This window comes from Lacerta agilis, chromosome 2, assembly GCF_009819535.1.
Source record: "Lacerta agilis isolate rLacAgi1 chromosome 2, rLacAgi1.pri, whole genome shotgun sequence".
In the NCBI taxonomy this organism is placed as follows: Eukaryota; Metazoa; Chordata; class Lepidosauria; order Squamata; family Lacertidae; genus Lacerta; species Lacerta agilis.
In genome coordinates, this window is record NC_046313.1 from 41,012,877 (window position 1) to 41,026,052 (window position 13,176).

General features: G+C 44.3%; 1 protein-coding gene across 5 annotated transcripts; it reads right to left on the minus strand.

The window, feature by feature from the left end:
- Nucleotides 1–1,063: 1,063 nt before the first annotated feature.
- Nucleotides 1,064–10,152, minus strand: FBXW9 (F-box and WD repeat domain containing 9). Of its 5 annotated transcripts, none has more exons than XM_033139773.1 (11): nt 10,054–10,151; nt 8,056–8,490; nt 7,098–7,237; nt 6,611–6,739; nt 5,722–5,834; nt 4,704–4,795; nt 3,999–4,147; nt 2,894–3,007; nt 2,466–2,555; nt 1,872–1,937; nt 1,064–1,660 (listed from the first exon to the last, which is right to left on the minus strand). In XM_033139773.1, the coding sequence occupies exons 2-11, from the start codon at nt 8,486–8,488 to the stop codon at nt 1,586–1,588; spliced, it is 1,401 nt and encodes a 466-aa protein (XP_032995664.1). In that variant the 5' UTR covers nt 8,489–8,490; nt 10,054–10,151; the 3' UTR covers nt 1,064–1,585. The 5 variants fall into 5 exon arrangements, 4 of the variants coding, with proteins under 4 accessions (XP_032995664.1, XP_032995663.1, XP_032995665.1 ...); XM_033139772.1 differs by having other exon boundaries at nt 7,098–7,240; XM_033139774.1 differs by lacking the exon at nt 2,466–2,555 and having other exon boundaries at nt 7,098–7,240; nt 10,054–10,152.
- Between the last annotated feature and the right edge of the window lie 3,024 nt (nt 10,153–13,176).

Genomic DNA, 13,176 nt, shown 5'->3' on the forward strand with positions numbered 1-13,176 from the left:
TCTCCCCCCCCCCAAAAAAAAAGACTGTATTGTTTTACTGAAAATTTAGTAAAATTAAGTTGTTTTTCAGAATGGTAATTTGCCTAAGGCCACTTAGTGGGCTTCATGGCTTTGCAGGTAGGGATCTAAGCCCGGGTTGCTCACATTCATCCCCAAAACTGAAGTCACTGCTCTACATTGGCTCTTGTGTACTTCAGCATAAATACTATATAAGGAGGCCAGACTGGGATGCAGCAGTCACCAGTCACACAACTGGACAGCTCAGTTCACTGCATCACACTACATCCTGGTAGGAGCCTCCTGGTACAAGTTTAGCCACATTGTTCAAACCAGCTTTACCGGTCTGGGAAACAAAAATTGCCTGTAGCTGTGTTGATGTCTGGTATCAATGAGAAAACGTAAAGCATGCTGGGACACAAGGAAGTAGGCCTAAGTGCCAACCAGAGACATTTTAAAGAGCTTACTACAAACAGCAGGCAGATCCAGTGGTTGGAGCCCTGCTTGCCACACTGTTGCTTAGGTGTCTAGGAGTGCTTAGGTGTCTAGGAGTTAGGCAGCACTTCCTTGATATCTCCTTACCTGATAATTTTTGTGTTTCATGTGATAAACAGCTATTTACTTTCACAAAACTAATGCCCAAACTGCACAACATGTAAGGAGATCACCTAAGAGGTACATGGCAGAGTAGTGACCAGATATTTCTGAAGTCACAGCTCTATTGTTTTATTGTCTTTGCTTCCTTGCTTTAATAGGTATTTTATTGCATTGGTGTTTTTTTTTATAGCTATTACCCTGCCAAATCAGAAATGGAAACAAACTGAAGGCAAGAGCTGCTTCCCATAATAACTCTATTACAATTACTACTTGCATTCTGAAAACTAGATGCTTTATCAAATCCTACAACTTTCCCTGTTGCCTTGGGATGGGGGAAACTCAGGCCAGTGTGTGTATGTGTACACAAACTGTTGACTTTTGCGCTGCTGGAATGTAGCCTGTTGTATAAAGATAAGCAGGCTTTTAAAAACATTCTGATTGCATGAAAAACAAAATAAGGCACTATCACTCCTGATCAGCCATTGTGGCAGAACATCTTTAATTTAAAGCTGTAAACATGGATCAGAACTGGGTCACTAGAGGGTGCTTTTAACCTGATGGGAAACTCCGCCCTCCCTTGAGCTGACATTCCTCTGGCTCAGAGCTGTGCCTTTAGGATAATATCCTTTCACCTGAAGGGCCAGCTAGTTCTCTTCACTGACCATGCCACTCAGTGGTGCTGCTCTCCTTAAGGCTGAGTGTGGCAGTGACAGCTCAAGTGGATGAGGAATATGGATACATGTGCATATACACAAGAGAAATGGGAGTGAGCAGCTGACAGGGTTTGGACATGTAGAGGTCCACTAATTTAGGAGCATGACTCTTGGTTACAAGCTATCTGGGACAAGTAAAGGCTGAACCTCCACCCCTAACCTCACAGCTCCAAAGAGCAGACAAAACAAAAACCCAACAACTCAATGGGCACCGGGACCCTGGGGGCAGGTTGTCTGAGACTTGGCACTTGTGTTTGCAAGTGTGGATCACTGACTCATCACACACTGAGCTTCCAGACCTCTAAAGAGACACCACCAGAAGCAGCGACGGCCATGTTTCCTTCAACACTGATCTGAAAAAGAGGAGAAAGGAAAGGGTGGGTGGTGCAGGAAATCAAACTAAGTACAGTGAGCAAAAGTCACAGAAGCCAAAACACAAACCTCAGCACATAACAAAGACCGCTATGGATGCTTTCTCCCACAATCTCCCCTGCTCCCTTTCTCAGGTCGGGGCCAATATAAAAAGTCTGTAACTAGGTTGACCAGCACCCCCACAATCCTTACCCCATTTAGCACACAGCTGTGTGTATGTGAACAGATGACCTTGGGTGGATCTGTGGGAACATGGATCTGGAAGAGAAATCCAAGAGGTTACGGTCTAGAAGCTTAAAATCTAATGATATGGAAAAAAAACCTTGCTTTTCAGTACCACACAAGAAATGGCTAAGTAGAGAAAATAGCATATGGGACAGAGCAGATTGGTTCGGAATCACAAGGGTGTTGTATCAAGGCAACTATTTGGTAAGAAAACCTCCAAAAGAATGACCTGTGTGACTGATAAAGACCAGGAGTGCACTGTGAAGCAATCGGTCTGCAATCAGGGACATGGAAACTTGGTATGAAAACAGCTTTGTGCGGGCTCTGGCCTTCCTTTATCATGGCTATGCTAAGCTATTAGTTCTCCCGCAGCTCGTAGGAGACTCCAAGGGGTTTGGCTGCTTTAGCTAGGAAGACGCATCTTTCATGCTCTGTCTTTCAGCCTGAAAAATGGGCAGGTTTTGCTTTGCCCCTACAGGTGAAGGATGGGATTGGGAAGCCCTGTCTCCTAGGCCTGTCTATGGTTCAGACCTGTAACTTAAACACCACCACAATTCTTACACGCAATGTCTTGTCAGTGGAAGTTGTGTAAAGTGCACCCAGTGAATGTTGGATTCCCGTAATCTGAGAGCGGTGACCCACATCGAAATACTGTGGAACAAAACAAAAACAGAGTGATGCTTTGAATGGGAGACAAATGCTAGTATGCTGCTGCTTCTTTTACAACTGGTTAGGCACTAGTCATTTCTATACTATCAGCAAAACATACTTGCTTGGGTTCAGAAGCGACACTGGCAGAAGAAAAATGGCTCCAAATGGTCAAAGCTCATGAGATTTCTAAGGAGAATCCCAGCAGTGTTACAAATATCTCTACAATCTACTGTAAAGCAACACCTTATGCTAGGCTATGCTTTGCAAAGCACAAGTAATTTCGTGGGTGGATATTAGAGAAGTACCATATTTCTCCGCGATTCAACTTCTCAGCGTACCCGGATGTGCTGGAAACACCCTCCTTTGTTTTCAAAGACGTACAGCTGCCCATTGTTGTCTCCAGCCCATAGCTGAGCACCATGGTATGACATGGTGAGAAGGTAAGAGTCCAGCTAGGGAAAGAATGGAACTAATGTCACTGGCAGCAGGAATAATCAAGGTATTATACTAAAGTAAAGCAGATAGCTCAACTAAATGAAATAAATTGTGTATGCTAAAGTAGAAAACAAAAAGATGCCCCAAGTTACTTGCCAATATAAAATATGGGGCGAAATTCTTGAACCTAAATAAGGAAAATTAGCAGAACTGAGGCTAGGTTCAAACATAGTGCAAAATTATGGCTTGTGCTAACCATGAGCTTCCACATGAACAAGCAAACCATGGTTTAGAGCTGCTTTTCTGTCTTTCCGTTTCCCATCTGGCTCAGCACTAAGCTTCATAAGTTCACCCTTGAGTATCCACTTGAGGTAGAGCTACTCCCATTTTCATGGTATAGCAGCCTCTTCAGGCAAAACAATGGCCCCGACAAACCACTCTGTGAATTCAGTCAGAACAGAGCTTCTGTCTGTGGTTTCAAAGCCTGGTTTGCCAGTCCCAAACAAACTGGGAGCAAGCTCATAATGCAAAACCATGGTTCAGCTAAAGCAACTCTGGTTTCATGTAACGTCTGAATGCAGCCTGACTGTAAAGCAAAAACTGCCCTCTGGAATGTCTCCCATATGGCCTTGCCGTATAAACTTAGGAGAGTAAAGGTGTGGCAAGAGCAATGCCAAGTTAAAGAATACTTGGGCGAGGCCAGATCAAGGCCCCACTAAATTCAAGACCCTCAACTTGGAATGTGTAGCTTCCTGAGCCATGTAGCCTCTGAGTTTTATTGAGCACAAGAACGTACCTAATCTGAACACAAGTAAAAGCCTGGGATTTGGTTTGTAGTCCCAGACCTTCAACTAATACAGAAATAACTAGCACTCAAATTCACTAGATTAAGGATTCTCCTGACAAACTCTGGAGAGAACACCCACAGATCCTGGTTTTCTAAGTTGCTTTCTAAGGAATTATTGGCCATCCTCAGCACAAAAAGGAGAGTCAAAGTCTGTAGCTCACCTGTAGCCTCTGGAGGACACTGTTGGCCCTCCTGTCGAAACACACCAGTGTTCGGTCCTCACTGCCGGAGAGAATGAAGCGCTCATCAGCTGCAAGTGATAGGACTGCACTGGAATGAAGCTTGCGACTCTTCACTGGGGCTAGTGCAGCTGTGAGAGAGGGCGAAGAGATGCATTAACAGAGCCCAGGCACTTAGATCTAAGTTCTCACAAAATAAGTGCCTCATTCAGCAAGCACCTCACAGATATTCTCTCTCCCTTGTAGGCCATAGTCTTCCAGCTGAAGTCTCTTTCATTGAGCAATAACTAAGTAGCAGAGCTTCTAGGTGTTCTCTAGCCAGCTCTTCCCTACTCCTGTCAAATATTGGGGCAGGAGGCAAAGCTAACCATTGCAGTGATTAGATGTAGAACAGCAGCAAGGATTTCCTCTAAGCAGGTCATATTTTTCTAGCCTAAGCAAGTAGCATTAAAAACCACTATTTCATTGCGCAGAGTTTTCTAGTTAAGATGGCTGCCAGAAGAAGCTAAGTGAATGGAGGCATCTGGCTGGGTTTCCTGGCTGCCTGCTCCAGCCCTTCCCCTCCCCTTAGAGAAGATAGCAAACTTATCTATATGCCTGCCACCCCATAGGCACTGACTGCTTGCAAGTGAGCATGGCAGTTGCAGCTCAAAGCACCAGTATTCACAGGAAACAACTGACACTAACCTCGAGGGTCATACACTGACACCTTCTTGTCATAGGTTCCCGTGACTAGAATGTCAGGCAGATATGAAAGGCACAGCACAGCTGCTTTTCCTCTAGAACAAGACAAGAAGGGAAGAATCAGGCGAAGGGCCAGAGCACACACTTCAAATAAATACATGAAAGTCAGTCAACCTCTGCTTAGCCTTAGACCTAGACCAATGGGATTTGGAAGTGGGATTTGCTAGTTCTTGTTTTGCTGCCTTCTATGCCTATGCAGCAGCATCCGTCCTCTTAATGCCTGCCACACATTAGCTGAGACTTCATTCTGCCTCCGCTGACCTCACAAATCAGAAGAACTAATTCCTTCCTATATGCAACACACAACTTTCCCCCCGTTTGCTCTTTCTGCTCTCTCCTGAATCCCTTCATCTGCCTTGGGCTCTTGGGCTATAATGAATAAACAACAACAACAAAATCAATGGAGGTCTAGAGCAGTGTTTTTCAACCTTTTTTGGGCAAAGGCACACTTGTTTCATGAAAAAAATCACGAGGCACACCACCATTAGAAAATGTTAAAATTTAACTCTGTGCCTATATTGACTATATATAAAGTAATTCTCTTGAATTTTTCAATTTTTCCCACGGCACACCAGGCAACATCTCGCGGCACACTAGTGTGCCGCGGAACAGTGGTTGAAAAACACTGGTCTAGAGTACCCAGTGCTGCCACCAACACCTTAAATCCTTTACTACAAGGGCAAAGTGATCCTGCATGCTTCCACTTTTTTGCTCATCTTATTTAGAGGCAAGTTTTCGTACCCCACACCCTTGCCTCTAATCCTCCTTAGCAACATTCTGCTCTGCCACCTTCAGCCAAGCTAAACCTCTCATGCATCAGCATTACTAAATAATACCCCCACAGATTCAACACAGAACACTGCGATGAGGCTTCATACTCAGCTGGACATGTAGCAAAACTCCAGGTCCTGCCACTCCCAAGTGCTACTCCATTCACAGGGGAGAGCAGAGGCAACCTTACTTGATTTCTCCACACTGTTGTCCATCAGCAGCTATGTCCCACAGCTTAACTGTGCTGTCCCAGGAGCCAGAGCACACACGGTCATCTCTTGCAGCCAGTGACCATACCCATCCCTATGCAGTGAAAAGAAAAAGCAAGAGCCATCGCTGTGCTTCAGTCCTTTGTTTAGTAACATTGTGATTATCATTCTGGTGACATGTAAAGAACATGTGATCTTGCCCCACTGCAGAGGATAGCCCGAGAAGGTATGGACAGACCCAAATAATTAACTCTCTCCAGAAGATGAAAAAGGAATAGTTCATCTTTCTACTATCCTCTTGAACTGGTGAATGCAGCAAAACAGACTAGCATGGATAGGGGACAATTGTGGGATTTCCCTTTTCAAAAGACAAACATTTCTAATACAACTCTGCTTGGGTGTGAGAAATTGGGTTTCGCTAAGTCAGGAAACAGACAGCAGTTCATTTGGAGAGGCAACTTAAACTTTTTACACTTCTAGCAGGCAATCAGTCTATTTTAGACTAACATGCTGTGTTTTCTGAAGGGATAGAGAAAGTAAAATAATGCTAGTACATTTAATAGTGTAAAGGAGGTGGTGGGAAGCAGTTATACAGTGGAAGAGCTGCCACCCACTGCAAGGCACTGCCAGGTAAGAAACAGATTGATCTGGGAGAATTGACCTTGAATCTTTCAGAGGGGGATGTATGTGTGGAAATTTTGAGTTGATCTGCTATTTCTGCTACTCATTAATCTTCTGTGTATTTAAGTGTTCTAGACGTTAGCAACAGTAGTGCTTCTCAGTATTAAACATTTACAGGATAGGATAATTATAGAATTAAAATACTACCGCTACATGACCTATGGGCCATAGACTCCAGACTCTGGTTACCTTGTGTGTGCCACTGCGCTCTGTCCCCAGTGCCTTCACCAGCACTTTTTCTGGTGCTCTGCCCAGCTCTCTCAGGTCCCACAAATTGACATTTCGGTCCCGAGAACCTGAGACACAGAGCTTCCCACCCTGGATACAATGAAAAACAACTGATTACTGTAAAAGCTGAGCCACTGCCCCGCCTTCTTAAGATACTTCAACAAACCATATACAGGGTAGTGATATATCAGCACATTGCAATGTCAAACAAAAATGTATCATCAAAGCAACTATTCCAGAGTAAGGAGTGTGAACAAGCAAACAAATAAATCACAGAAGAAGTCTTTTTCTTTCAGTCAATCGTGTATTAGTAGAAGCAACATCAACTCATAAATCAACTTAAAGGCACTGTTCCGGTACAACCAGCGTTTCATGACTGCTTGTTCACAGACTCTATCAAACCTTAATATTGTACAAATAAAAGTGGCACAGGAAAAGTGACTTTTACCTGGAGCAGCAGCACAGAGTCAACTGATGCAAAGTGTCCCTCAGCAAGGGAAAAGTGCTCTGTGTTCCTGCCATTTTCTGCCCATTGTTGGAGGTGCTCCTCTAGTTCAATGCAGGCAGCTGGCCAGTTAAAGGCATCATCTGCTGAGACGTGAAAAAGGCATAAAGGGATGCTATTCTTCCTTTGGGCTTTCCACAACAATCTCAGGCAAGGTAAGCAAATGTATATATTTTATTTACAACATTATCCGTTGCTTTTCCATACAAGTGTCCTCAAAGAGAGAAAACAGTAGTTATATAACCATAAAAGTCGGTTTCCATCAATTCGGAAAACTTTGGAGACTGAAAGGACATTATCTTTAATTGCAGAGCCAGCACTCAGCACTATCAGTTTGGTGTCAACATTACACCCAATTCTGGGCTCAACTGTAACTCTCTAAAAATTAAAGGCAGGTTTTCAATTTGAAACAAAAGAGGCATGGAATCTAAAGAGCAAGAATGGGCAGGAAGACACTTAGCCACAAATGTTTATAGAATAATGTTTAAAAACCCACAGGAATACTAACTTCCATTTTAGCCTCCCTATCAGAAATAACAGTGATTTCAGCTGCCAGCTGCCATGGAACAGCAGAGTGGAAGGGCAGCATATTCTGGGTTCTGCCATTGGACACAGCCAGTGAGACCAACAGACCCCACCCACTGTCCAAAGAAGGAGCAGCTGCAAGGAGGTTTAATCCCTGCCAGGGAAAGAAAAAACATAAGAACTTTGGCATCTAAGAACACATGAGTTCACATTATTCCTCCTCCATGCCCAATCCCATTTCTTTTTGTGCTGTGTCTTTTACAATGCAGGTCTGAGATCAGCGATTATCTTATTATTGACAAAGCTGATCTGGAAAGGTTAGTTCATATTTGAGTTAACAAGATAATAAAACATGGTAGGCAGAAAGGAAACCCACCTTCCACAACTGGATAGCTGCTGTCGATCCTCTTCAGCAGACGAATTCTCCAAGTGACTTCATCCTGCAGAATGTCCCTCAGTGTCTTGCAGACCAAAGGAAGGACACCCAGGACAAATCTGGGCTGCAGGTAGGAACAGATCTCCAAGATCAGCTCCAGAGGAAGGGATAACAGCCCTGAAGCTGTATCATCAGTAACAGGAGACTTTTTCAGTTCCAGAGGAGGAGACCTGTTATCTGATACTTGGGCCCTATCACATACTGAGAGAGATGTGGGAGGAAGGCACTGGGATGCCTGACTAGACTGACTTGAAGATCCAAGAACACGTTCAAAGTATTCCTGGGCCTGGGTATCTGGATCTACTTTGCTCTCTGTGTCAGAATCGTTATCAGAGTCTTGGTGTTCAGTAGAAGAACCAGGAACAGCATCCATACCTGTATCAAGAACAAAAAGTGAGAGCTATGGTAAAATGTAAATCTATAATTATATACTACAGTCGTACCTTGGAAGTCGAACAGAAACTGTTCCGGAAGTCCGTTTGACTTCCAAAATGTCTGAAAACCAAATAGCAGCTTCTGATTGGCTGCAGGAAGCTCTTGCAGCCAATCAGAAGCTGCGGAAGCCCCATCAGACGTTCAGGTTCCAAAAGAACGTTTGCAAACCAGAACAATCACTTCCGGGTTTGCGGCGTTCGGGAGCCCAAACATCCAAGTTCCAGGGCGTTCCGGATGCAAGGTATGACTGTATTTTACTATCACTATAATTTTTCAGTAAGGGTACAACTATTTTTAATGGACAACAGATGTTCTATGAAGTGTAAGCAAAAAATATATTTTTACATGGGGCCTGTGCTTTTATCCACAAAACCACAGGTGTAACTTCTTAAAAAAATAAAGAACTAAATGGACAACTGGAAGAATAAGATCTTATTTTATTGGTACATTTAATCCAATAAGCTCAAGGTGGCTCTCCTGCTCCCCATTTTATCCTCACAACAACCCTGTGAGAAAGGCTATGCTTTTAGACAATGGCTGGTCCAACATTCCCAGTGAGCTTCATGGCAGAGTCGGGATTTTAACCTTGGACTCCAAGGTCCTACTCCAATACACTGACCACTACACCACATCTATGCTTAGTGGTTCTTGAAGGGTGTGGCAGGAGACGATGGCAAGTGTGGCAGAAAGATTCAAGGAATGTCAAAGAAATATTTTAAAATTTCAGTGTAGTGTAGTATATATGGATATACAATCAGAAACAGTATCTATGCCTCTCTTCAAGAGCATTGGCTATTTTTCTGCAGTTCTCCATGACAAATTGAAGTGAACAGGGATTTTCAACTCTGACAAATCTGAAAGATCAGAAAAGAGAAAGGCTTCTTTGTGTTGATGAGATGGGTTTGTTTCAAATTAGACCTAATATAAATGAGATTACCCAGCAAACGCAAGTTCACGCCCCTCTCATTGAGGTATATACTTTGTGAATCGCCCTAAGATCTATGGATGAAGGGTGGTATTATAAAATATGCAAGAGGCTCGTTTACAATTATATTTTGGGAATGATTCATGTCCTTACGTAGCTGAATTGTTTTATACAGCAGAACCTGCATGTGGATAAGGAAATTGGGGGCAGGGCACACTATCGCCCCTTTTTCGCATTGACAGGTATGAAAGGAGCCATATTCTCTTTCCTAAGTAATAAATTAGAGATGATAACCAAGTGGAGGAGGAATTATTATTTCCGTTTCCCAATCCAAGAATCATCCTGCCGAAGTCCGGGAGGCAAAGCAGGAGGACGTTGCAGGCAGGTGCAAAGAGAAATGCCAAATCCAACTCGCAGGTAATAACATAAGCAGCGCAAGAGTCACACCCGTCCCAGAAGCCCTGGAAAAGGATGGGCAGTGCCTAGACGAAGACGGCGGAGACCGACGCCCGCCCGCCCGCCCTCCTTCCACCCCGCGGTGCTTTCCTGCCTCCTTTCTGCCCCATGGCCCCTCTCACCCGTGGGCCGAGCTGCCTCGACCTTTCTCCCGAAGCGGAGCGGCGAATATCATGGAGTCATGGCGGCTTCTCCAGGATACCGACAGGGAAGACCCGCCGCCTTCTCGCGTCTCGTCTCCAAGGAGAAATCACTTCCGGCGCGGCATAGTGACGTTGAAACCCGGCTCTCTGCCGAGTCCGACCATTTCAGACCAGGCGGTTCCACGCTGCCTTCGGGACCACTGCGGCGCGTTGCGTGTCGGGGGTCGGGAAGCAACCCAGTGCTGCTAAAGCGGCGTTTTCGCGCAGCGGCAGCTGCCTCCGGTCAACGGGAGCAGGTCGAGGCCACTTAGGCGTGTCAAAGGAAGGCCTGGCTTCCCTCTCAAGTAGGCACGTAAGAGCACAGGATCGCCATTTCAGTATTGTCCGAGTAGTTATAGTACTATCTTGTAAGCTTAGTTTATTCCTTTGCCGTAACTGGCTGCGATTATTTGCTAATGGATAGTAAGACAAACATGGACAGCTCAAAAGACAAGATTAAGAAACATGTCTTCAGAATAGGTTTTAAAGAATAATATAAGGCAACTGCAGCCATTTATAAAGTTTTGGAATACTGTAGTTTTCATCATAGAATTGTAGAGTTGGAAGGGACCACGAGGGTAAGAGTCCAACCCTCTGCAATGCAGGAATCTCTTGCCCAACGTGGAGCTTGAACCCACAACCCTGAGATTAAGTCTTATGCTATACTGAGCCATTGTTCAATGTATTTTTAAACTACAGTACAAACTGACATGCGTTTGAGTGACATGTTCTAATCAGCAAATTTTAGTTTGAGCCAATAGGGATGTTCGCAATCAATGAGTATACAGTCCATGTGCACACTAGTTGAGCTGGACAAAGGAAAAAATGTGCACTCATCCACACATAACACTTCTGTATGTATAGACAGCTTGCACCAGTGTTCAGTGCAATGTGTGAACATGCCCAATATGCTGGTGTCAGATCTTTTGAACTAAGAAAATGGGATTTGGATAATGTACACACATAACCTTCACAATGGTAAATAAAAATGTAATGAAGCTTGTCAACAGAACTTCCCAAAATCCCTTAAGCATCTAATTTTCTGAACATGTTATTCACCAGTGAGGAAGAACTTGTTCAGAAAGGTGAATTACTACTGTTAGCCATACTAACAACTCAAGAATAGTATATTAATTAACACAAACTTTTTAACGATAGGTAAAGGTAAGGGACGTGGGTGGCGCTGTGGTCTAAACTAGAGCCTAGGGCTTGCCGATCAGAAGGTCGGTGGTTCGAATCCCTGCGACGGGGTGAGCTCCGGTTGTTCGGTCCCAGCTCCAGCCAACCTAGCAGTTCGAAAGCACGTCAAAGTGCAAGTAGATAAATAGGTACCGCTCTGGTGGGAAGGTAAACGTCGTTTCCGTGCGCTGCTCTGGTTCACCAGAAGCGGCTTTCTCATGCTGGCCACATGACCCGGAAGCTGTACGCCGGCTCCCTCGGTCAATAAAGCAAGATGAGCGCCGCAACCCCAGAGTCGTTCGCGACTGGAGCTAGTGGTCAGGGGTCCCTTTACCTTTATCTTTAAAGGTAAGGGACCTCTGACAGTTAAGTCCAGTCATAAACGACTGGGGTTGCGGTGCTCATCTCGCTTTACAGGGTGAGGGAGCCGGCGTTTGTCCACTCCGCAGTTTTTCCGGGTCATGTGACCAGCATGACTAAGCCGCTTCTGGCACACACACTTCTTTTTAAATGATAGTTACTGTATATTTCCCAGTAGTAATGAATGGAAGTGAGAGCTGGACCATAAAGAAGACTGATCGCCAAAGAATTGATGCTTTTGAATTATGGTGCTGGAGGAGACTCTTGAGAATCCCATGGACTGCAAAAAGATCAAACTTATCCATCCTTAAAGAAATCAGCCCCGAGTGCTCACTGGAAGGACAGATCCTGAAGTTGAGGCTCCAGTACTTTGGCCACCTCATGAGAAGAGAAGACTCCCTGGAAAAGACCCTGATGTTGGGAAAGATGGAGGGCACAAGGAGAAGGGGACGACAGAGGATGAGATGGTTGGACAGTGTTCTCGAAGCGACCAGCATGAGTTGGGCCAAACTGCGGGAGGCAGTGAAAGATAGGCAGGCGTGCCTGGTGTGCTCTGGTCCATGGGGTCACGAGTCGGACACGACTGAACAACTGTATATTTAGAATGGGAACAGATCTTTTACCATTCTCTCCTACTGAAGCCCACTACGCTTGCCAGGAATAGTCAATACCTTATGCTGTTTCAAAAGGACTGCAAGTCAGTCTCACCCCTAGAATTCAATGTAGATATGGATTTCTCAGGAAACTGCCTTTCTAACCTGCCCTTTTCTGAAAAGTTTTTTGAGAATCTGCATTGATTTCCTGTTGACCTGGACTCAATTCAAGGTGCTGGTCAATTCAAGGTGCTGGGATTCAAGGTGCTGGGATTTAAGCAGCTTCAGCCTTTATTGGCAAAAACATACAACTAAGGATTAGAGGAAGCACACCAAGGTAAATCACAAATTAATGATGTCACTTTGGGATATTTATGTGGTGGAAATACAATTATATCATTCCACGTAACACTGGTGCACTTCTGAGCTAATGGGTATATAATCATTCTACCAATATAAAAGTTGGCATTGTGACAATTTGAAAATTCTATTAAATCCAACTATAAGGGAGTTTGCAGCTTCCCATGTAATGTCAAAAGTACTACCCTCATAATAGAGAAGGCCAATAGAAGAGTTAGTATAAAATTAACTATCAACTTATACGGGTTATATCATGGACCTAGGGCATAAAGCCAAATTTGTGTACTGTATAGTCAAAACACACTTTCCCAAGGTGAGTGCAGTGGCAAGGGAGATTGCCAAGGTTTCCCCTGCCCCTCAGACACCCACCCCCTTTTAATTTTTTTTCTGGCTAAGCACGTAAAGCTGAATTCACAAAAGTTAAATGTGCTTAAATTGTGAGTTAATTGTTTGCTTGTTTTTAATTCTACAGTAAGAAAGGCTCTTCAGCCTGGTTGAATTTTCTGGTCACTCAGACCTGTGCCGGAAATAAACAAAACATTCTGTTATGGGCGAAAAACTGGGCAGAAAC